This window comes from Vanellus vanellus (assembly GCF_965231255.1).
Source record: "Vanellus vanellus genome assembly, chromosome: 13".
NCBI lineage: Eukaryota > Metazoa > Chordata > Aves > Charadriiformes > Charadriidae > Vanellus > Vanellus vanellus.
The window spans coordinates 16,764,959-16,788,252 of NC_138918.1; the positions used below are offsets into that span (position 1 = coordinate 16,764,959).

Below are 23,294 nucleotides of genomic sequence, written 5' to 3' on the forward strand. Positions count from 1 at the left end.
TAAAGATGTGATAAAAGATCTTTGATCTGACTTGCTGTAGGTTGTGCTTACGTTCTTTGTTGAAGAGTACTAAGAATAATTTTGTTTCAAAGGTATGGGTGATCTTATTATAGAAGCTGAAGAGACAGTTGGTAAAATTTGAGATTGAAATCTTGTCCTTTGTAATTTTTTTTCCCTAACAAATGACACAGTAAGACAGTAAGTTTGTCTACTTGTCGTCTTGTGAATTCTGTGTCAGTTCTTCAAAATTGTTTACAGGCACAGATGACAAATTAGATTTTACCAACTAAATTACTTGAGAACTATAATATTTTTTTTCCACTAATAGAACTTGCTGTAGAAAGAGAAGAGAGAAGTAAGAAAAAGCAGGTCTAAAGGTGGTTGAGGCTCATCAATTAATTAACTTGCTGTAACAATTTAAAAACGAACAATTCTTAACAGGAAATAACAAAACTGTATAATGAGGATGTCAGATGCTGAAGTTACTTTAAGAGCTGCTTTGTTTTGTTTTGTAAGGCATTATTATTGCTAGAACTTCGATCTCAATCACCAGCTTCCTAGGAACAGAACTGTATGTGTTTGGTTTAGTGGGTTTTTTTTTGTATTTTTAGGGCTTACTTGATTTTAAATGAGTAGTGAGCTACAGTGTTAGAACCCTACAGGATGTTGTAAGGCCTATGACCGAATATTTAGGTCATTGAAAAAATACCCAATATGTCAGTAGGACTAACGTGGTAACACTTTCGTCCTTCTTTACCTTTTTTTTTATCTATATGTCTTAGCTTTACACTGTTCCTTCAACAGAATAAATCATGCTTTGTTGGTTTGCTCTTTTGTTTGTTTGTTTTGGAGGAGGAGCAGGGTGACACAACACCCAACGTGCTTATAATAATTTAGCGCTATTAGAATTGCACGCTTGTACTGGAGAACCTTCTTTGCATTGTTTTGTGAATCCCTTAGTGTTTATTTCATAGCTGTCACAGTGTCCGTTCGGCTGATGCTAGTTGAGAAGTTAAAAGAAGTGCAGTCTTATCAAGAGCTAACTTTGGTTTATTCCCTCACAAAAGAAGCAGCAAAGTAGTATGTGGCAGAAAATTTTTACTGTAGCGTCTTGGTTGACTTATTCTTTCTTTTCACTTTCAAGCTGAAAAAGTACAGGAGATCGATATATATCCCACAATAAGGAGGAAAAATCTTTTTAAGGAATTCTTTTTAGAATTTAAATTCTTTTTAGCCTTCTCTATACAGCAGTTTTGCATGCTGGCAAAAGTGAAGAACAGCAGTGGGTGCTTTAATTGAAGTGTTGATTTATTGTAGTACAATGCATGTAGTCCCCTCTAAATTTAAACTTTATACCTGACCACTTTTGTTGTAAAACTTGGTTAATGTGAACTTTGTCACTGTACTTATTTAAGGATACTGGGTATAGTGATTGGTTTTTTTCTTTCCAGGCATTGACTTTTTGATCTAAAAACATAGTCATTAGAACATAAGCTGAACTAATAGTAAAGCGTTAATTGGGAGACAGATTTGAATGGAAGGGTTATTAAAGAAAGATAAAGCAACCTTAGAGTACCCGTAGTTGCTACTTGAGACTGAAGGTTTTCTTAGTCTTTAATGAATTATTCCCATGAGAATTGTGGCTTATGGTTTTATAAATTACAAGGATTTTGACCCGTAACTGAGTCATTGACTTTTATGGGGATACTAACCCATTCCTTACAGCACGAAGTAATAGTTGTTAAATTGACCCTTACTTTAAAAAGCAAAGCAAAACAAACCCAAAAGGAAACAGCATGAGAAAAATAAAAAATGTTATGAAGCTTCACTTAGAGTTTTTCTTTTTATGTAAGTCAATGATCATGTTGAATGAAGAGGCAATTATGAGTATTTTAGATGTTAGGGCTTGACTATTTGGGGGCATTTGAGAAGAGGAAATGAAAACACAAAACAAAGGTATTTCTCATTTTAAGTCCTATATTGTTGTCTCTAATGTTGATTCTGTATAAAAGATATGGGCAATGCACTTGGAAAATCCGGCTCCTGGTGCAGTAGATCTGTTGCTTGTCGTGTTTGGTAATACTTAGGACGTCATAAATAGCAATGTGAGCCAAAAATTCTTCCGACTCCCATTTTGTAACCTTACTTTTAGTAGACTGAGGAGAGGGGAAATGGTGTATTTACTGTTGAGTTCACTGAACTATAAATAAGCTTTCAAATATACTTGAACTAATACTAGAGCATTTTCCTTTATAGCGTGTCATTCTTGCGTGAATATTTGGTTGTGTGTAAATATATTTAAGTCTATACTTTCAAAAAATAAAATATTGTCTTGTGGATGTTTTGTATTGGAGAATAATTCTGCTTGAGAGCTGCTAGTATACTATGCAGGTAAAGCTTTTTTTAAGTTTAATTGGCTTTAAGTTTAATGTGAGCAGAGAAAAATGAATACAACTTCTGTAAAAGATCAAACAAAACATTGAGTTTAAAACGCGCAATAGAAGGTAATAGAGTAAAACAGCAGATAGTAATTCTGTCAAGACAATATAGGAAAAGAAAAATTGTATGGCCCTTTTTATTACAGAACAGTTCATATTCCAGTACTTTTGTGCATGATTTTTGTATTACTGGCATTCTTCTGATTTCTTCGTAATCATTATTTGCTTCCAGAAATAGTATATACGTATAGGTTAGAGTACCGCATTTGTTACCTCTGTCCAGTATGCTTGATCCAAAATGTTAGGGGAGAAGGTGATGAAAAAACAACCCCAAAAAAGGTAATTTGAGGAAAACGTAGAGCTTTTACCTGCCCAACACTCAGAGTGTTCTGTCAGTTGTTACGGTTTTGTCCTATTCCTCAAAAAACATAATGATCAGTAAAATGTTGAGCAAATAGCAATGAAAATGTACTAAGGTACTAACAGAGGAGCAACTTCTGCCCATGGAAAGTGTTCAATAGAGAGGAAATCAGAGGCAACCGGGACAAGCCCAACCACGTAGGTGTGACAGAAATGGAGTGTTCAGTACTGGATGGTTTTGTGTGAATATTGGGAGGGAGGGGAAGCAGCTTGAGAAATTAAAGGTATTTATTTGAAAGATCTTTTTTTAATGCTCCTGAAGTGCTAGTTTATAAAAATAAACCATCTTTTTATTGCTCATTACCAGTAAAAATTGGGTTATGCTACTTTGATAAATTGAAGAGGGAAAATGAGAACAGGCTCTTGTCATATTTAAAGTTCCGCAGTTATTTTCTGGATGAATGCTGACAGAGAGGCATAAGAATTATGGGTGGAGGAAGCAAGTCTTATAAAATGCAAAAAGTTTTCATGCTGAAAAAAAAACAACCCAAAACCATAAACAGTGTGCTATCATCTTAAAGGGTGGAGCATATACTATATAACTGGTAACCAAGCTTTTATTCGTGCCTATTGGGAAATGTTAAAAAATGGAATTCCAGAATACCTGGCTAAACGAGTAAGGTTGAAAATTCATAGTGCATAGTTGGAAGCATCCATTCAGTCAGGGCGATGAAGGCGAAAATTCCGAAGGAAGAAAACAACTGGGGAGGAAGGGGGGGGAGAAAAAGAAGAGACAGGAGTGATACTTGTTCCCGGATAGGTAACAGTTGGGAGTCATTGTTAGGCCAGCTCAAAAGAGGAACCATACATTAAGAACATGATACCTGGTGATCGGCCTATTAGCTGTGAGAAAGACATGTCCGGTGGGGCTCTGCGGTGGCATCCTGATGAGCGGCACCTCTGACTGCGGGGCGTTCAGACGTGCCTGCTGCTTGCTGGTTACACGGCATAGCCATAGAGGAGGAATGAAAATAGGGAGAGTAATTACAACCTTTCCCTGTCAGCCTTTCTGTTGGACAGCAAGAAGACGTGGTGTAGGTCTCGTCAGAGTGGCAGGCCTCGTGGGAGACTGTTGGGGCGTGAGGGAAATTAGGTAAACGTTAGAAAGTAATAGAATGGTGATGGCAGAGTATCAGTTTCTGAAGAGGCTGCTGTGGGGAAAGGAGAAGAAAGCGAGTTTGCCGAGTACAGTGCAGAAGGGAAGCAGCTAGTCTGCACATCGTATACATCGCAGGAGACCGGTTTAAGAATTGCAGTATTTGTTTTCTCAATTTTCAAAAGGTGTTGCTAGTATTTATACTGTTATTTAAAGTGAGTTGTACCAGCCTTGATTTTTAACTTAAACTGGGACTCAAGACAGCAGGCCGAAAACTGGTACTCCTTCGCCTTTGAAAGTACTACACAGAAAAAAGATTTTTCTCTGTCAGTTACTGTAGGAGCAAATGGACCTGTGAGCATCGGGGGGTTGTGTTTTAGAGGAATGTATAAGAGGAAAGCATGGTAAATTCACACAGGTTTTCCTTTTTCCAGACATAAAGTATGGTGTCTGATAGGGACTAAAATTAAGTTAATGATCTAAAAATTTACTTACAAAAGATTTTTTTCCTAATTTTTGGCAAGGCCAAAGACTGTGGGTCATGGTCTATTCTTTCCTGTCTGATAATTGCAAAATCCATTACTATTCCTTTGAGATGTTTTTTATGAAAGACTGTACTAAATTTGAATAAAAGCCTAATAAGTAGATTAGTTAGAACAATAGTCCTCATGAGGATGTTTGATTCTGAGTGTAGCTGCTAGAGATAACCCTAAATGCAATTAGGCTTAACTCCCTGTGAGTGTCAAAGGAAGGTAATATCCATGGAGACTTCCCTTCAAATGACACTGTTTTTAAAGCATCTGAACATTTAAATTATTCTTTGGGTATTGGTAACAAACTTTTTTTTCAATTGTTGCTAATTTTTTTTTTTTAATTGTTGGAGAAACAGAGCTTGGAAACTTATGTTTTAGTCATCACTTTTAGATGTTTCACATGAAAAAGAGGGATGGCTCAGCTTCCTTGGGGGAACAGCTTGTTGTCCTCATCTTTACCCTTTGTAATTGTAAGGATCAAATATCCCAAGGTGGCCACAGGCAGGTAAAAAGAGAGAACAGCAGATTCAGTAGCATACACAAGCATAAAGGGTAACATAATAAAATGTCAATGGATAAACTGTTGATGGATTAATTCTGTTTTTTTTCTCTTAAAAGAGAAATGAAAGCAAAACTTCTATTATAGCAAAAATAGAGGCAGTAAAGATTTTAAAAATCTGCATATTATAGGATGTGATATCACAGAAACTGTAAAATTGCAAACTGCAAAAATTTTTTTATGTAATTGTAATTGCCACAGATAATTGTACTGAATTTGGTCCCATTTTCACATGAAAAAAGGAAAAGAAAAAAAAATCTTCGTAAAACAACTCCATGACTTCCTTTCTGACATATTCCTGCGTATGCATGTGTTTACTTATATTTATGTAGTGGGTGAGGGAACAGCTGTGGATATTGCTTACCTGGACTTTAGCAAAGCCTTTGACACCATTTCCACAGCATTGTCCTGCAGAAACTGGCTGCTCATGGCTTGGATGGGAATACGCTTCGCTGGGTAACGAACTGGCTGGGTGGCTGCGCCCAGAGCGTGGTGGTGAATGGGGTTAAATCCAGTTGGCGGCCGGTCACAAGTGGTGTTCCCCAGGGCTCAGTACAGGGGCCGGTTCTCTTTAGTATCTCTATCAGGGGTCTGGATGCGGGATCAAGTGCGCCCTCACTAAGTTTGCAGACGACACCAAGTTAGGCGAGAGTGTTGATCTGCTTGAGGGTAGGATGGCTCTACAGAGAGATCTGTCCAGGCTGGAACCATGGGCCAAGGCCAATGGTATGAGGTTCAACAAGGCCAAGTGCTGGGTCCTGCCCTTGGGTCACAACAACCCCGTGCAGTGCTACAGGCATGGGGCAGAGTGGCTGGAAAGCTGCCCGGCGGAAAAGGACCTGTGGGTGTTGGCCGACAGCCAGCTGGGTACGAGCCGGCAGTGTGCCCAGGTGGCCAAGAAGGCCAATGGCATCCTGGCTTGTATCAGGAATAGTGTGGCCAGCAGGACTCGGGCAGGGATCGTCCCCCTGTACTCGGCACTGGTGGGGCCCCACCTGGAATACTGTGTTCATTTTTGAGCCCCTCACTGCAAGAAAGACACTGAGGTGCTGGAGTGAGTCCAAGAAGGGCAACGAAGCTGGTGAGGGGTCTGGAGCACAAGTGTTACGAGGAGCGGCTGAGGGAAGTGGGGTGGTTTAGCCTGGAGAGCAGGGGGCTGAGGGGGGACCTTGTTGCTCTCTACAGCTCCCTGAAAGGAGGCTGTGGTGAGGCGGAACTCAGTCTGTTATCCCGCGTAACAGGCGGTAGGAAGTGTGGAAATGGCCTCAAGATGCACCAGGGGAGGTTTAGGTTGGATATTAGGAAAAATTTCTTCACCGAAATGGTTGTCGAGCATTGGAACAGGCTGCCCAGGGAAGTGGTGGAGCTGCTATCCCTGGGAGGTATTTAAAAGACACATAGACGTGGTACTTAGGGACATGGTTTAGTGGTGGTTTTGGCAGTGTGAGGTTGATGGTTTGGACTTGATGATCTTAAGGTCCCTTCCAACCTAGACAATTCTGTGATTTGATTTCTTATGATTTAAAATATGAAAAATATGAAAATAATCTCATCAGCTTTTAGTATTAGATTTTAGGGAAAATTGCTGCTAAGACCAAAATGAGAAAAAATTTGCAATGTTGTTTTTTTTATTTACTAAAGTTTTTGTATTGATAGTCATTGTGCACCACACTTCACCTATCTTTGCTCTACTTGTATAGTATTCTTAGAATTATCTTTCACTGGAGCATCCCTGAAAACCTCTTGTTTTCCTTCATTGCTTTTAAATCAGAAGTCTATGTCATCAAAAGTAAAGCTGGACTAATTAGACTTGAGCCAAAATATCTGAAAATTACTTATAGTCACATGACATGAAATTTGAATTTCATGTATGGCAAGGAGACGTTTAGACATCTTAGTAAACTCTGTCTGGTTTTTATTCTTTGTAAAAGTATAACTTGTCCCTTAAAATTACGTTTTACCCCCAAAGCCAGCAATTTAAAACTCAGGAGCTGTCATTCTTTGAAATTACTTCTGTTGTGGGCATTTCAGATCCAAAATGTTTGTGCTCCTAACAGATAGTTAATTTGTTGTCTTATATCTTTAGCATACCAAGTGGTTTATTTTCTGTTGTTTCGGTCAACTGTTTTTACATCTTTAAGTGTAAATAACTGTTTTCACATCTTTATGTGTTGCTTTTTTTTCTTTGCATATAATAAATTACTGTGATATAGAGAACATATTTTCGTTGTTAATTCTGGTGAGTCTTGGGTGGAAGAATAAATTATTATCTGATAAAAATTATTAAGGATCTGAACCTGAGTTATGCCAAGTAAATTAATTTCCCAGTGAAGCCTTCAAGGCAGTGAAGAACAAGAATTGAAGTGACCATACATTAATTATTAGGCTTCTTGTCTTACTGGTTTATGCAAGGAAATTCATGTAAACAAATAAAAATAGGTTTTATGTTTCCTGTTTACTACATCTGAAAACTATCCTGTTATTATGAAATCCAATAACAATATTCAATTTATTTTGTGGTTTTCAAATGTAAGAGGACTTGCTAATTTCTTCATGTTTAAAAAATCCAGGTATATTTAAATTAGTTGTACAACCAAAAGAAACCTGTTTTCTTTTTAGTCAAAGAGATAAACTTTTCAAAACTAAAGGATTTTTTTTATATATATTAAAATCTGTCTTCCTAAAGCTGGAGATTTTTTATGAAACAAAAAAGAAAAAAAAAATTGCCAGTTTCACTGCTTCACGTCTAGCTGAGATGCAGCAGAATGAGCTTGATGATGTTGATAGTCAATGTAAAAGTGATCATGCGGCTGCAATAAACATGTAAGAAGTGATTTTTTTCAGCTGAAAGTGTCCATTTTCCAAATGTATCTCAAGCCTCTGTTTTTAGATAATAAAAACTTTTTAAAGGATGTAATAATATATACTTGCCTATAGGAGTAATAGATAATACACTGAAAAAAGTTAGTACGATCTTCAATACTGACTGTACAGCACGTATGGAAACTCCCATGGACTTCAAGTTAAATTCTAACACATATATTATAGCCAGATCTTTATGCTCTCTGTCCTTTTTGTGGTTAATGATACTGACTGGGTATATGTACCGCCTGCAAAGCAAGATTTCACCTGTACTACTGCTACTCAATATGCCTTTTTATGTCATTGACAACAAGATAAAAGAATTCTCAATCTCTAGGTAATAACGAGTAGAGTATTTTTTTTATTATTCGGGAATGCTTTGGGTGGGAGGAGGTGAAACGTTATTTTGGCTGTATTACACCAAAGGTGAATGGAATGGAAGAAAAGGAGGAAAAGAGCCATGTCTAAAATGTATTTGTTTTATTTCATTTAGATTTTCACACACACCTTTCTGAGAAATTGAAAGACAGACAGACAAGCTGGCAGCAGCTGGCTGAGACAAAGAACTCTCTAATACGTAAGGTTTTTATCTTGCTTAAACTGTATGCCTTGTAAACTTAAAACCTAGTTTAGAATTTGTGGGTTTTGCAGTGATTAATCTAGTTCTGTTTATGTTCTGCTTATTATGTATTGTGGGGTTCTTTTGTTGTGGCTTTGCTTTTGTTTGTGGGGTTTTGTGTTTTTTTTTTTCTTTTCCTCTTGGGTATTTATATTCTGTTGAATAAACCTGATCTCTCTTTACTGCTTATTTCTATTTCATTGTTGAGTATTACCTTCCTGATTTGATTGAACTAAGTAGGGGTGGTTTTTTTATTGGGAGTCTTCACTGGGTGGTGAAGGAGCTGCCTTTTCCCTGAGCTGACATTGCTTCGCGGGATGGGGTCATTACATGGGGAGAAAGAGAGCTAAAACATGTAAGAGATGCCAGATCTGGGTACGCACAGGCATAATTTAAAAACAATATAGTACCTGTATCTATCACTATTTTCATAAAGGCAATTGCGTATGGTTTATCCTACTGGTAAAAGCTTACGTGCGATAATGTGTTTCTTCAGTGATTCTTAAGTCTGACTTTCTAATGAAAGGTTTAGTGATAACTCTATTCATCTTTAGTCTTGATTTGTATTTTTTTGATCTAACAGTTTCAGATTCAGACAATCACATGTGGCGTGTCACTGAAGTTTTGGATCTCAGGGGCTGTGAAAACAATCAGGGAGGTTTGTTGGTTTTTCTGGTTTTATAGGGAATCACCTCCTTGATAGACAATTTTTTTTTTTTTTTAAGTAACACTAACACACACCCACACCCACCCACACCCTTTTGTTTCCCTGAGGGCAAAACTCCTTCGGGAGGTTGTGTAGAAAAAAGGTTGCAATGTACTTATTACAGAAGAAAAAAATAACAAGCTGTAGTAATATAAACCCAAAGACATCTTTAGGAATTTTAATACAAGGATAATGATTCAGTGACATCTTCCTCTTGATGTTTCTTGAATTCAAAAAATGGTTTTCATTCATTGGATATGTACACTTAGGCTAACCATAGTATCAGTATGTGCCCTTACTAATTTAGCAGGGGCCATTTTTCATGAAGTCTTTTGTCCTCAACACTGCAATTTTTGCCTTGTATTTGACTGCCTAATAAGATGAAAGATATGTTTTGATATTTCATTCTTTTCTTCCATTGCAACTGTGACCTAGTACATACACGAAAGGTACCTTTCCATTTGGGCTTTTCATTTAAGCACTTGAGTAAGTGCTTTGCAAAATTAGGGCCCTAACCAAGAATAATATTCTGCTTGCTTAATATTTAAATGAGACATAAAACAAGGTTTTCTCATCACCCCCAATTTGATTTTCTGATAGACTTCTTTCCATAATTGCTTGATTGTTGGTAAAAACTAGTGAACGGCATCATGCTTTGAATCTCAAACAGTGTCTGAGCAAACACTGGGACAGTTTCTTACATCAAATTCTGGAAAGCACTGAGCACCTGTGACCAGTTTATAGTTAAAGCAGCCCAAGAATGCTCAGTGTGTTTTCAAACTGGAGATAAGGACCGTTTTTTGTATTTCCATGCTTCTTAGAAGATTGGGAGCCAGAGCATTTGGTAGACCAATTAAATTTCCATAATGCTGGTATATAATACTGAAAATTGCCCAAGATGGCATGTGTATGGTTGGTAATAAAGGTGAAATTAATAAAGAATGGAAATGCTCTTGTATATATCTCTGCATTTCTGAAGCATTTATGATTATTGGCGTTGCAGGAGGGGTTTTGGCACAAGTAAAATGAATGGGTTATGCTATTTAGTCCATACTTAATCTCAAAGAATAATACAGGAGTGCATTTTCCAGGATCACAGAAAGGTTTAGCCCTACAAATTGCATCCGTCTAAACAATACCTTTTCTCTTTTGAAGCTTTGAAACTTTTCATCCAATATTGTTTCTCTTTGGTTTAGTTCTTTTCCATGACAACCTGATACTCTTTCCTGTTCAGACAAATTTGATTTATATATTGCTTTTAATTTTTGGTATTCTATTTGTTCAGGGCTCTATAAATTAAGAAGAACATGAGAATGTATTAATAACTATATAGCAACTCAAAAATAATCGACGGTAGTATTAATTCTCATCTTTGGCTTGACAGTAACATGCATTTAAGAAAATAATTGAACTGAGACAAGCAGTGGAAAAACTTAGGACTTTTAATGACTTTCATGAATCTAATTACTTGGACATAGTAAATCTGATATCACTAATAAAATATGTTGTTGCATGCTCTCAATGTGATAAGAAAGGTGCAGTGAGCTTATAGATTCAGATGTGCTGACTGGCATTGATGTCAGCCAAATATATTATGTTAATAATTCAAGGGAATTGACCAAAACCAAGCTGTACCTCTCTTCCTTTTAAAAAGTGCCATAGGATATTTTTTTTTTTTTACATCAATCTGGATGCTGCCAAAAACAGACAGATGGCACTAACCTTGGTTTACAGCCTCAGCTGGCTGAGAATTCATCCAAATAGTGTTGCAAAGCTTTCAGTGTGTGTGTTGTGTCAACAGAAGAGGACTCTCTGTATCACCATAAGTAGACCCCTCAGACTTTTCATTTTAAAGGTACCCAGCTATCGAGTGCGCTCATTTAGTGGGTGGATTGCTTTGCTGTGTTCTAATAAAATGTTAGATTTCTTGATCTATTCAGCCTTTGCTAAGGAGAAAGATGCTGCTGGTGCAGACCAAGAGGTATTGGGAAAAAAGGAGGTTAAGTGCTGAACGTGGATATTATAATGGTCGGTGCTTCAGAAATACAGGCAGAAGGACTGTTGTCAGATCCACATTCAGGCTCTGGAAGGAAAACGGATAAAAGTGTCCGATAGGAAAATACCTCCTGTATCTTGTATTTGGATTAGACCTAAATCTCACCTCTTCTGAATTCTCCCTTTCTGCCAGAAGAGTTCTTAATAGTTTAAAAAAAAAAAATAGTAAAAAAAAACCAACCCCCAAATATCTCAAATCTATCTCATACTAAGGATTAAAAACAAAACCAAACAAACAAAGGAACCAAACCACCCTGGATTTCTTTTTATAGCTGTAAAATAATGCAGCAAAAGCTCAGAGATTTATCAAAATCATTAAGTAATGCTTTCAAAGCGTTCAGATAGTGTAATGTTGAGCAATATCTAAAAGCAAAAGAAGAAATTTAATAGATTCTGCTTAGAGTCTGATTTGAATAGGACACTGAGAGGGCCGTGCTTCTCATTAAATAATAAAGATAAAAGGATCGGTTCTTTATATGTTAAGTGCAAGCCTACCTGAACATTAAGTGCAATAGAAAACTTAGAAGGGAGGAAGAAAGGATTAAATCAATGTCCTGGTTTGAGGTGAACCAGAACCAAGTAATTAAAAAACACGTGCGGTGACAGTAGTTGTCAGGCAGCCTTTTCCTACCATTTCCTATCTTTTGGTTCACTTTGCAGCCATTGTAGTCCGGGTTAAGTGTCTTTGCTGTTCGTTTCAACATGATGATCTTAAGTAAACTGTGAACATACAAATCTGGACATTGTAGTAAAGTTCATAGTCTCTGAATTTGTGTATAATCCTGTCAACACGGAAAGGAGATTTGAATATAGTTACATTCAGTAGTTGGATATAGTTAATAAGCTGTGTATTTGATATGTTGTTGCAGCCAGCATACAACTATCTCAAGGATCTATGGTAATCTGTGATGTGCAAGTAAGTTCTTAAAGTAATTTTGGGATGTTATCAATTGAACTATAGAATCATAGAATGGTTAGAGTTGGAAGGGACCTTAAAGACCATCTAGTTCCAACCCTTCCTAGCAGGGACACCTCCCACTGGACCAGGTTGCTCCAAGCCCTGTCCAGCCTGGCCTTGAACACCTCCAGGGATGGGGCAGCCACAGCTTCTCTGGGCAACCTGCGCCGGTGTCTCACCACCCTCACAGTAAAGAATTTCTTACCAATATCTAATCTAAATCTACCCTGTGTCAGGTTTAGAACCTTTTCTGGGGAAGAAAATGGATTGGATTTTAGCCTGTGGTTATGGCATTTAGATACAAAATGCAACTTGTTGTATGGGGATTTGATTTAGGAGGATGATCTCTTTATGGCATGACTTTTGAAATCATCAGTGAGGATGGTAGACTGATGTCCAGTAACTTTCAGATATAAATAAGTTGAAAATTGTATTTAAATTCTGTGTATGGTTACTATGGATAGTGTTTATAATAATTCTGTTTAAGTGAAAGAAGGGAGGAATTCAGCTCACTTTGCTGCTTTCAACGTGGATTTGCCTTACTGAGGATCAAATGGGTTTGCATTTCAGGAAGGGGTTTTGGGTTTCCATTTTAATGGAAATTTTTTCAAAGATCTGTGAGCAAAACGTGGTTTTATCATGGTATTTTAGCAATGATTTCTTTAAGTAGCCAAGTCCAGGCTGTACAATTGCTCTTCATGCAACATACTGTTTTGTTAAGAAACAATCAACCAGAGAATGTAAACCGCAAAGCCAAAACTATGTGATAAAATAATGAGAATGTCGGAAATTCTGAGGGGGAGGTAAAACTCTCTTACATATTGTGTCCTAGAAGAAAACAAGCTGACAGTTCTACCAGGTGCTTCTCTTAGGAGCAGACTTAACACTTGTTACAGAATTTGTCTTGAAAACACCGGTATTTGAACTAAAGAATTTGCAAATTTGCTTGAGAATCAAAACAGATTGTGTGTTGAAAGACTGAGCTGCTAGCAAAATGCTCGATCATGTCAGATTTATACAAACCGATCTCCTGTGTATTGCACCACGTCCTAGAAAACTGGAAGCCATGAAAACAAGAACTTATATTTTAAGGAGTTCTTTGACAGCTTATAAAAAATAGCTTCTCCACTTTTTACATGAAGCTTCTACCTTAAAGAAACTGATGAAATAGGTGGTGATTTTTAACACAAGCAGTGACAAAATAAACACCATCTGCTCGTGTTGACTTATTCCATAGTATTCTCATGCTGGGTGATTTTATTTCACTTTTTTTCAGAAATAGTTAATGACACATCTGCTGTGTGGTGGAGGTGCATTTTGGGTGATTAAATGTGGACGTAAGTTTAGGGAAAACAATAATGAAACTTTTTCAGGAAACTGGAGGACATATTAAGCTACTAAGAGGAACTTAAAAAATATATAGCTATGTTGATGTCTCTTATTATTTTTTTAAAATCCAATTTAGTATCGCATCAAAAATGTGAAACAGATGTATTCTTTCAAAATACTTGGTTATCATGGAAAACTTCTCATTGAGTCTTTCTTTTACCAAAGCAAAAATCTTTCCACGATGACATTGTTATTCCTCTAAGCAGGCCTAGTTTTCTGTCACGTCCGTGAATCTGGGGCTGTGAAGAAAGGGCAGGTTCAGGTGTCGTGTAGAATCAGTGTCGGATTTGTTTACATGGGAGAAAGTATTTAAGGGAGCGTAATGTACAGTGCCTTCACTGCAACTGCAGAACAAAATAATGAGGTTTATCTCAAGATGCACTTGAATACTGTACAATAAGGATTTCTACATACATGCAGAGTTGTTTACTTTCATAGAGTGTGTCTTTAACCTGTAAAGCTCTGTGAAGCTATCTTTCCTCTCAGGTGAGTTGTTAAGAGAAGATGGAATTGTCTGGTGTCCCTGGGTTCTTCAAAGACCTAACTCATGGCGTTTTGTGTTGTGGCATCTTTTCTTCCTTTTGGTAGAGCTTGATGGTCCTGTTGGTTTGAATATTCCTCTCCTGTGTTCCTGAAAAGCAGTTTCTTCCCAAATTACCTGACTGTGTCTGAGCTTTTCCTTCTCCATCAGCAATGAGAAGTCTTTGTTGTGGGAATTCCTATTTAGCGCTTTTCTGCAGAGGCATTAACATAATGAACCACTATACAAAATCCAAGCAATTAGGCTGTTAAACCTGTGTTTACTGCGCCAGATAGTATGTCCCTATGCTGTTATCAGTACAAGTAGATTTTAATAAATCCAAAAAACTAAATCTCTGGATCTTCCATAAAGATGGTGGATATTTGATTTTAAGATTTTTGAAATATAAATTAAAGCCGTGAATTGGAAACCTTAGGAAAAATAAAAAAGCTTTGGCTACTTTAGTAGGTAAAAAACCAGGATGGACTCCACAGTGACATGAATTCAGACACTGTCTAAAACTTTAAAAATGTCAAATGAAAACAAATTCAGTGTCTTCCCTTTCTGCCACCACGGTGTGTTTAATGGTATGAAATCCTTGTCCTCATTTCACCGTTTCATAAAGCATTTTGTCAAGTTATGCAAGTAAAACTGCATACAGTATAAACAGAAAATTACTTCTGGAAAAAACATAATATGAACAATTTTAAAAGGAATTGCCATTTCTTTTTTTTGTTGGGAGTCCTGAAGCATATAGTGTGTACAAATGCAGCTTTGCATTACCTGCTTATGAACACTGGCTAAGGAAATATTGATAGAAATATGTTTAAGGGTAAATTTCTGCACTTGTGGTTATTTTAATACTTTTATTCAAACTTCATTCAATTCATTATTTTAGTAATGCATGTGTAGAAAAGCAGTGTCTGTGAAGTAATACACAAGTAATGTTAATTGTTCCGATAAAAGAAAAAAAGAGCAATCTGACAGTGGATTTTTGCCTTTGCAGGCTGCATAGTAGTTAAAAATCGGAATGAGAATTCATGCGAGTTGCACGAAATGTGTACCGCGTATATTAGATAGTGAGCATTTGAAGTCATCCCATGTTCCTTAGCGCTGATAAACAGATCTATGTAAGTTAAGTCCATATATTACAAACCTTTTCACTTGACCTGATCTGTGTAAACACTACATTTACAAATTATCAAACCTCGTTGAAAGACAGCCTTATGTATGTGTATTATCATTTATGTTAATCTGAAACATTTCTCAGGCTGCTGTGCGTGGAGTTAGGGTGAAGAATCCCTTACTTATTCATATCCATATGCATGCTGTGAAACTTGAATAAGGAGGGAGACAAGAAGAACTGATTTAAAAAAATACATTATATACATTTTTTATTTTTTTTTTTTTTACTAGTGCCGTAATTCCTTAGTTTAGGTTTACTTATATTCACTGCTTGGGTAAAAGTGGAGGGAGCCTGACTAGTGCTTTCTTTGTGAATATCTGTAGCTTGCTTTTATAAGCACTTTCTTTTGTTTGGTTTATGAATTGGGAATATAATGTGCTTTATTCTGAACTGGATCTGTGTCTGGGGCAAATTTTTTCTCGTATACAATGCCATAATAGTAAGCAAACCAAAATTGATTACATCGTATTTTTTAATACGGAGAAGCAATGAGGAGATGATGACAGTAAAATATTTTAACGATGCTACTTGCAAACTCTTCCCCGTATTAAAGATTTTTACATTGACGATGCATAACTACATTCAGCATTGTCAGTGGCAGGCCAAGCATTTTGATAGAAATGTAGATAGTGGATAGAATTACTGTATCTGAAGACTTAAATGTGCTTGGGATAACAAGTAGAGGTGAAAAGCTGAGACTTCTGGAGAACACTTCCTGATACCCATTTCCTTCCCGGGAGAAGCGAGTTCAGTATTTTCAACCAACTTCACAGTATTTCTCCTGCCAGTGAGACTTGCAGACGTATCTGGTAATGCATTTTCATGCTGCTTCAAAATGTATTTCCTTAAACAGGATCGTTAGGAGTCAGTATTTGATCCCAATTCAGTTGTTTAGATTTTTGAGTGATGGTTCAGCAGAGTGAGTGTGCTTCAGAGACAAGTTTTTCTGTAGCGTATATGCCCAGAGTCTGGCCGTGCTTGATTGTGCTTGGATACAGTGCCTCAAATCCCATGTGGCTTGAACTACCTGGTCCTGATTAATGCAGATATTGACTGTGGTGTTAATGCCAGGAGGCCTCCGAAAGGACTTACTGAAACTTACTGACATAACCTTTTTTTTCAAATAAAGACTGATTTTTCTTTGACTAAATAGCACGTGGAAGTGGGAAATTGAGTGTATTTTGGAAAGCTAAATCATCTGCAACCAGGAAGAAAAATCAGGTGGCCTCTTTCTCTTTAGATACCAGAAATCTTCGTCTGTTACCTGTCTAGCTTGCAAAATCTGCAGCCTTCTTTGAGCACTGTAATATATTCATTTTTAGGGCAAAACTGTACTGCTGCCCTCCCTCCTCTTTCCACTCAAAGGATACTTGGCGATTCTCAGGATTAGTTGTAGATGTTGCCCCTGAGTTTTGATTCTGAAATTTGACTTTTTGTATCATGTGATAATATCATCATTTCAGGGGACATATATTGGTGCTTCTTTTTAATAGAAAAAACAGCCTGTGCAGCCTCCCTGACAGTACAGACTCAACAGCCACATCCTCTCATTTACCGAGTGCCTGGTTTAGTCACCAGAACTGACATATTCAGAGTAATAAAAGGTATCTCTTCTTTTAGCCGCTGTCGGGCCTCCTTCTCTTCCTAAAAAGCCTTGTCAAAAGTAACAGAATGGCACTTGCCGTCAAACTTCTCAGGGTCTTCCACTCTTGGCAGTGGGGTTTGGATCCTTCATTTCCTACCTCCTTCATGGTAGCTTCATTGTTTCTGAACGTTGTATCTGATTAAAAATTACTTTTGTAAAAAATTGCAAGCTCTGTATCTTAAAGGGAGTATTCAATATACCTGCATTTTTGTAGCTTAAATTTAGGGTGTGTTTTTCAACTCTCTTGAATTCAGGAAGAAATTAAGACTCAACCGGGAAATTAAGACCAGAACTGCCATGATTGCACGGTTCTGCTACACGTAATAAAGGCTAAAGGATGCAAATTCTGCAAACAGAGGCAGAATTGAATTAAGGAAAGTATGTTTCAGCTAGATTTAGGTGAATCTAGGGAAGATAGATAGGATTGACATGTATTGTATTGATTTCTTCTTTTTCTCAGTCATTTCTGTGATATGCCTTATTGACATTCCCTTTAAGGTGGCTCGGAGTTGGTTGAGTCTGCCGTGTCAGGAAGCAACGTCCTTTCAGGCATGCATACTTGTCAGAGTGGTTAATGCTGCTAGTTAGGTAATAAAGTAGCAGTAATATGAAAAATACTGCAAATGTTAATTATTATGAAAAATCTAAATGGTATTTGTTTTCCTTTACTCTGCTTTTTTCAGATATGTCCTTCTAAATCTGTGTTGTTTGTAGAAATCAAATTGTTTCAAAGTTAAATGTGAAGTAATGGGAAAGGACAGAAATATCTCTAAGTGTGAGTACACAGATACACTAAATATACGTGGAGGAGAGTCATACAGACGAAATTTGAAATCAATAAAATCTAAGCACTTGAGCTGCTTTATATAAATTAAGAAATGTTATTTAAAAACAGCTGCTGCTGTTTAAGGTCAGGGATTTTAAATTAAATCATTCCCGAGTCAGAGCACTTGGGTTGTAGCTGGTTTGATTGGGGATATTTTAACTTTGCGTTCTAGTTATGAAGTTCCACACTTCACTGGGGCTTTATAATGGAATAGCTCTCTCGAGTGAGAAGTTGGGGTGGGAAAAAGTATTTGGATTGATATAGCATTAGAATAGTTCTGTGACCAGTTTCTTGGATTAGATTTTTGGGGTACAGACATTACTATAGCCTCAGACTTCCCGATGTGATCATTCCTCTGTGCTTTAGCTTTACTGTAACAATATGAAAGGACTGAATTTGAGGTACTGAGGCTTCCAAGTAAATTTTAAAATGTTTTCTTAGAAAATGTAAAGAATTTATGTTAACAAGGTGGAGGCGGCATAATCATAGAAAGCTTCTACCTCTGTTTCCCTTGTCAAATTAGTATAGCAAAATATATTTTAAAATTTGTATGCTGAACATGTGCACTTAGCCAAATTCCTTAGTCTGCTTTTAATTAATTTAAATGCAGGTCTAAATTTGGTTCTTTGACCAGGTCATGCTTCTGATCATCATTTTACATGACAATCAAATCAACATTTAGAAATCCCCTTCCTTCACCTTCGTTGTTCTCACTCTAGAAACATCTACTTCAATATTCATACTTTTTTCTAACCTCAACCCAAGGTAGGAATTCCAGATGAGATTTCCTAAAATTCCTGTTAAATTCAAGTTTTTCCAGAAGAATTGGATGGTATTAGGTACTCAGACTTTTTCAAGATCCCTTTGAAGTGTTCTCTCTTGTTGTTTATTTTCTGTTCCATCGTGGATCTCGAGAAATTGTAATTGCTGAAATATGCCTTTTTCTCATTCACCCTAGTGTGTTGCGAAGACCTGACTTCTCATTTGCAATGAGTTAGCAAGCTAAGATTCATGTTAGTTGTGGTCACAGAATTTCGTTAATACGTACTAAGATTATATAACCTGTGGCTGGACAGACACTGGAATGTTCAACCTCTGGAAAATTGTGCTGTGTTTTTAGTAACGTGTTTTTATTGTGTTTCCAGTAAAACTGCCAAAAATAAACTAAAGGAAGGGGTTGTTTATTCCAAGCCCTGTTGGCGTGAGGAGTTAAGCCTCCTTGTTGAGGAGGAATGTAAGCACAGGATTCCATGGAAAGCTATTATTTATATGTGTTCTATAGGTTTAAAAAGATACATTATGGTTTTTATTCCCTACGTTTGAGTCCTTTGCGGTTAGCTGTTTTCTGGAGTTATAAGGGCTTCTATGAAACTGTCATCATTAAGGTGCTGTAACTTTCAGAATTGCCCTACCCAATATAGCAGGCATCCCCCAAGAGAGCGATCCAGGGCAGAGCACTGCGCTGCTTCTCTTGACATAGTGACCTACTCTCCCGTTATTTTTCCTGGATCTGCCATAAATTTATACTGCCCAAGTTTAAGTCTCTTGGCATTAACATAAGCAGGCTAGAAATATGTTTAAACCTGACTCCCAAAGCAAGATGAATAGTGCAGCACGCGTGGTTTAGCCTGTATCATCAGAGCTATAGATAGACACGTGTTCAAAAACTGTTTATTCCTACAAGCACGCTTTCCTACAAGTATTCTGGTGTTACTGTCAGTGTTATTGGACTAGATTTTAATTAGCTATTAAGATTGTTTTTAAAAAAGAACATCAACACCCCCTCCCAACCAAAACAACAAACAAACCCCAAAGAAACATATTTTCTACAAGGTTCCTACTACATAAAGTTAGAAAATTTTGAACGCTTCAGGTAGCCACGTATGTGTCTTTTAAACTTGTAGCAGAAAAATATGAGAGAAGTCGAGCCTGGATAACTTTTCCTATCCAACTTTATATGCTTTGGTTGCAGTTTCCCACTTGCTTAGTTAGACCTCCTAATTGAATGTCTTCAATTTATAGATGAGAAAAAATTCTCTATATGCAAATTAAAGGATAGTGTGTGTATGTGTTAGTAGTGCATCAAGGAGGTGACATGCGTGGCTGTGGTTTTCTGTGATACATATTATTACATATGCAGAAGTATAACCTTGCATTATATTTATACTCAAATTTGGAAATATGATGGAATAATGCGTACATCTCTGTGTCCCGGAACTCTGCGGCACTGTTCCTGCCAACTGCAGCAGGGCCAGCCCTGTAGCTGGCGTAGGCAGAAGGTGGGAGCTGACTGCGCAGCAGTGTTTCACAGCTCAGCTGGCTGCAGGACCGCGGTTCAAAGAGGGACCGCTCTGAGAAGGGTCCAGACGCGGTCAGGAGGCCTCTAGCAAGTGATGCCCAGTTTCTCATCGTGTAGTAGACAAAGTGATTTCTTCAAACCTTTCTTTTCTGAGGCTACTTAGATGTACAGCCATTATGAAGCTAAAGAAACATAGCCAATGATTGTTTTGTGCAGTGGAAAGATTATAGGTCCTATAATGATAGGAGACAAAGCTTATTGAAATGCAAAATTCATTGGTGAATAACTTGTATTTAATAACATGAATCTTTTCAGAGTAGCATCTCAATCCCTTCAGTTTCTGAAGCGTCATGTATAGAAGGTCTTTTTATCTTGCTTACTGTAATGTACAGGACTTAAATAACCTTATGTCTTTTTCTTAATATCCATCTATCATCTGTTGCACTGTGTTGCAGCTCTTCCCGAGCCTTTTTTCCCTTCACAGGAAAGTCAGATTCTTCAAACAGCATAACAGAAGTTATTTATTTTTTAAACACTAGTCTGCTTGGTATTCAGATGTACAGTGAGAACCTGTGGCTAGAACAACTTTCCTTGCCTGCTTAGAGCGGAACATGCAGGTAATACTCTTGAAGCGGTATCACTTAATAAAAGCGTGACAGGTGACTGCTTATTTTAGTTGGAGGGGAATGTGTAATATAATTTCAATTTTGTTTTATAGATATCTGTGCAGTGAGTTCCGTTCTTCTGTTACTTCTGATAGAAAAACATACAGAATTTAACTCTTTCTGAATTCCCAAAATGATGTTAAGTTTTGTACTTTTTAATCTCGGTCAGCTTTTGCTCTTTAGCCCAAAGTAACGGTATGTCTCTGTCCTCCGTGTCTCCTATGTGGCAACTATTATTGTCTGTGACATGACAACGTAATGAAGTTAAGTTTCATTTTGAGGCATATTGGCTAAAACTAAACAATTTGATTTCATAATCCGCATCTTGGTAAGCTCCAGTTGTCAAAAGTCGGGGTTATTTTTTTTCTGTTTCAGCTTGCATTTTTACATTCCCCTGTGCCGTCTTGTAGCTGGGTGTTCTCTCAGCGAAGCTCGGCCGTCATCTCCACTGCTCTCCAGGCAGCGCGTCTCACAAGCAAACACTTACTAGTGTCACCAAACACACGGCTGTGGTTCACTGCACAGTTACTTCTTAACCATTAATTTCCTGAAGTAATGTTTGAAGCTATCAACCTAAAGATAAAATCACTTCTTAAGCATGTTATATCAGAAGGTATGATTAAAGAGGTATTAAAGTTATATTGGTTTTAAACTGTTGTTTCTTTATAACTTAGAGATACAAAACCAAAGTTTTTACATCTTCTATATTTTAATAGCTACTCTGGGGGTGTTTGTCTGCTGAGAAGCGAGAGGAGCAATGACATGAGCTGAGTATGTTTCCGAAAGAGGGCATGTAGTTGAGAAAGAGAGTTTTTCAACGTCTTACCATTCCTGATGTGTGCTTAGAGTTCTTTATATTTATTATATAAATATAAAGATATATATATAAAGATAAATATATAAGTTCTTTATTTTTATTATAGAAATGTAGTTTTCAAGTTAATTGCACTGTTCACAGGTACTTTGTTGGAGGTTGGAGGAAAATAAAATCTGTGGTAAGCTCACGCCACCCTGTCCTTACTAGAATGCCCATCATAGGTCGGCCCTTTTTTGTTAGTTGAAAACTACATCAACTTAGTATCCAAAAGGCTGTAAGCACCCTGACATGAAAAAGAAATTCCATTAAAGGAAAAGTAAGTTGTGTTTCTAATGAATTTACATTTTTAAATAATCAAGCGGTGCATGTACTTTATGAATTGTTTATGCATACCTCCCCAAATCCACTGCCTGCACAGTGTTTTGTCATTGTCTTTGCTAAGTGTGGGTCATAGTATGCAAAGGTTCACGAGTGGCAGTGGGAGCAGGTGTTTATCGTTCCAAAATGCCACGTGCAAGTGAAGACAAAGGACTGTAAATCTGGACTGCAACACAGGCTGCGCTTTCCTAGCGTGAGTGACCACGCTAAGAGGCACAGTGTATAATTAATCTAAAGTAAACACGCGCTAGATGTAGATGAGGAAACCAAGTACTAAACATACTCTAGCAGCTGTTTCAACATAATTTCTTTTTCAATAAGCTGAAGAATTTGCTCAAAAGGAGTCCAGCAGACACTTTGTATTGGATTGTAATCAGCCAGTTAAGGGACTCAACAATTAGTACGCTAGAGGTGAAAATTAATCAAAAGCTAATAGAACAGTGTTGAAAACAAGCAGTTTATACATTGATTGAAACAGTGCTTAGGGTGGGGTGTTTTTTTAGGTGGGAGTATAATATACATGGTTCTTTTAGTTCAGTGTAAAAGCAAAGCACATAAACCACGCAGGATTCTCCTGGATGTGTTTAAGGACAGCGTCTGGCTTTCCTGTGTAATGCTTCCTAATACAGTTTTATCTGCACTGGTTTTTTTCTGGTGTTCCAGAAGCCTCTGAAGCATGTGATATTTGGCTCCCATGAGTCTTAACTATCTGCAAGGTCTTAAGTTATCCCAAGATGTCTTGTTTGTGCAGCTGGGTCAGGATATGATTTTCCTTGGCAGATTTTTTTTTTTATAATTTTTCTTGTATTATTTTGTTATTTTGTTTTATAAGCCAGCTAAGCTTTGACAGCTAAAGATATCTTTGAAAGAATTTTAAGTGTATCTTCTTAAGGCATGGAAACTTCTTAATCAGTGGTTAAGAGCTGAAAGGTACTTAATTAAAATACAAATATTCTATTCTTGTTTATATGGTAAAATCAGAGGATGTTGTACTTGCTTGCTCAAAAGCAAGACCTGCATGTCTTGATGGTAAGGGTGATTTATTCTGTAGATTTACATTTTGGGGTGGGTTATTTTCTTTTTCTGTCTGGGTTGTGTTTTTTTCTTTGTTTTCTTTTCTTTTTTCCGCAAGAAGCTCAGGCCCAGTCAGCATCATGGTAACCTCTAACAGCTTGATTGGTTTTTTTGAGAGCACTCCCAGTTGTTCTTAAGTAGAAGAAGGCATTAGGCATTCAGGTTTTTGTGTCATAGCAGGTACATACAGGAGAAGTCGTAGTCGTGATTTTGAACTTCCTCTTGTGTAGATACAAGTTCTGTAACTCA

The 23,294-nt window shown here is 37.2% G+C and overlaps 1 protein-coding gene across 6 annotated transcripts in view; it reads left to right on the top strand.

Annotated features, from left to right (window-relative positions):
• TENM2 (teneurin transmembrane protein 2) overlaps positions 1-23,294 on the top strand; it is a gene marked incomplete at its 5' end in the record, with an annotated part of 543,931 nt that overhangs the window by 214,688 nt on the left and 305,949 nt on the right. For 2 of the 6 annotated variants that reach the window (XM_082489861.1, XM_082489862.1), the window contains one exon: positions 8,402-8,485. The exons of the other annotated variants lie outside the window; for them this stretch is intronic. In XM_082489861.1, the coding sequence (XP_082345987.1) occupies positions 8,402-8,485 (84 nt within the window). The remainder of the gene's footprint in view (positions 1-8,401; positions 8,486-23,294) is intronic. 6 annotated transcript variants of the gene reach the window in all.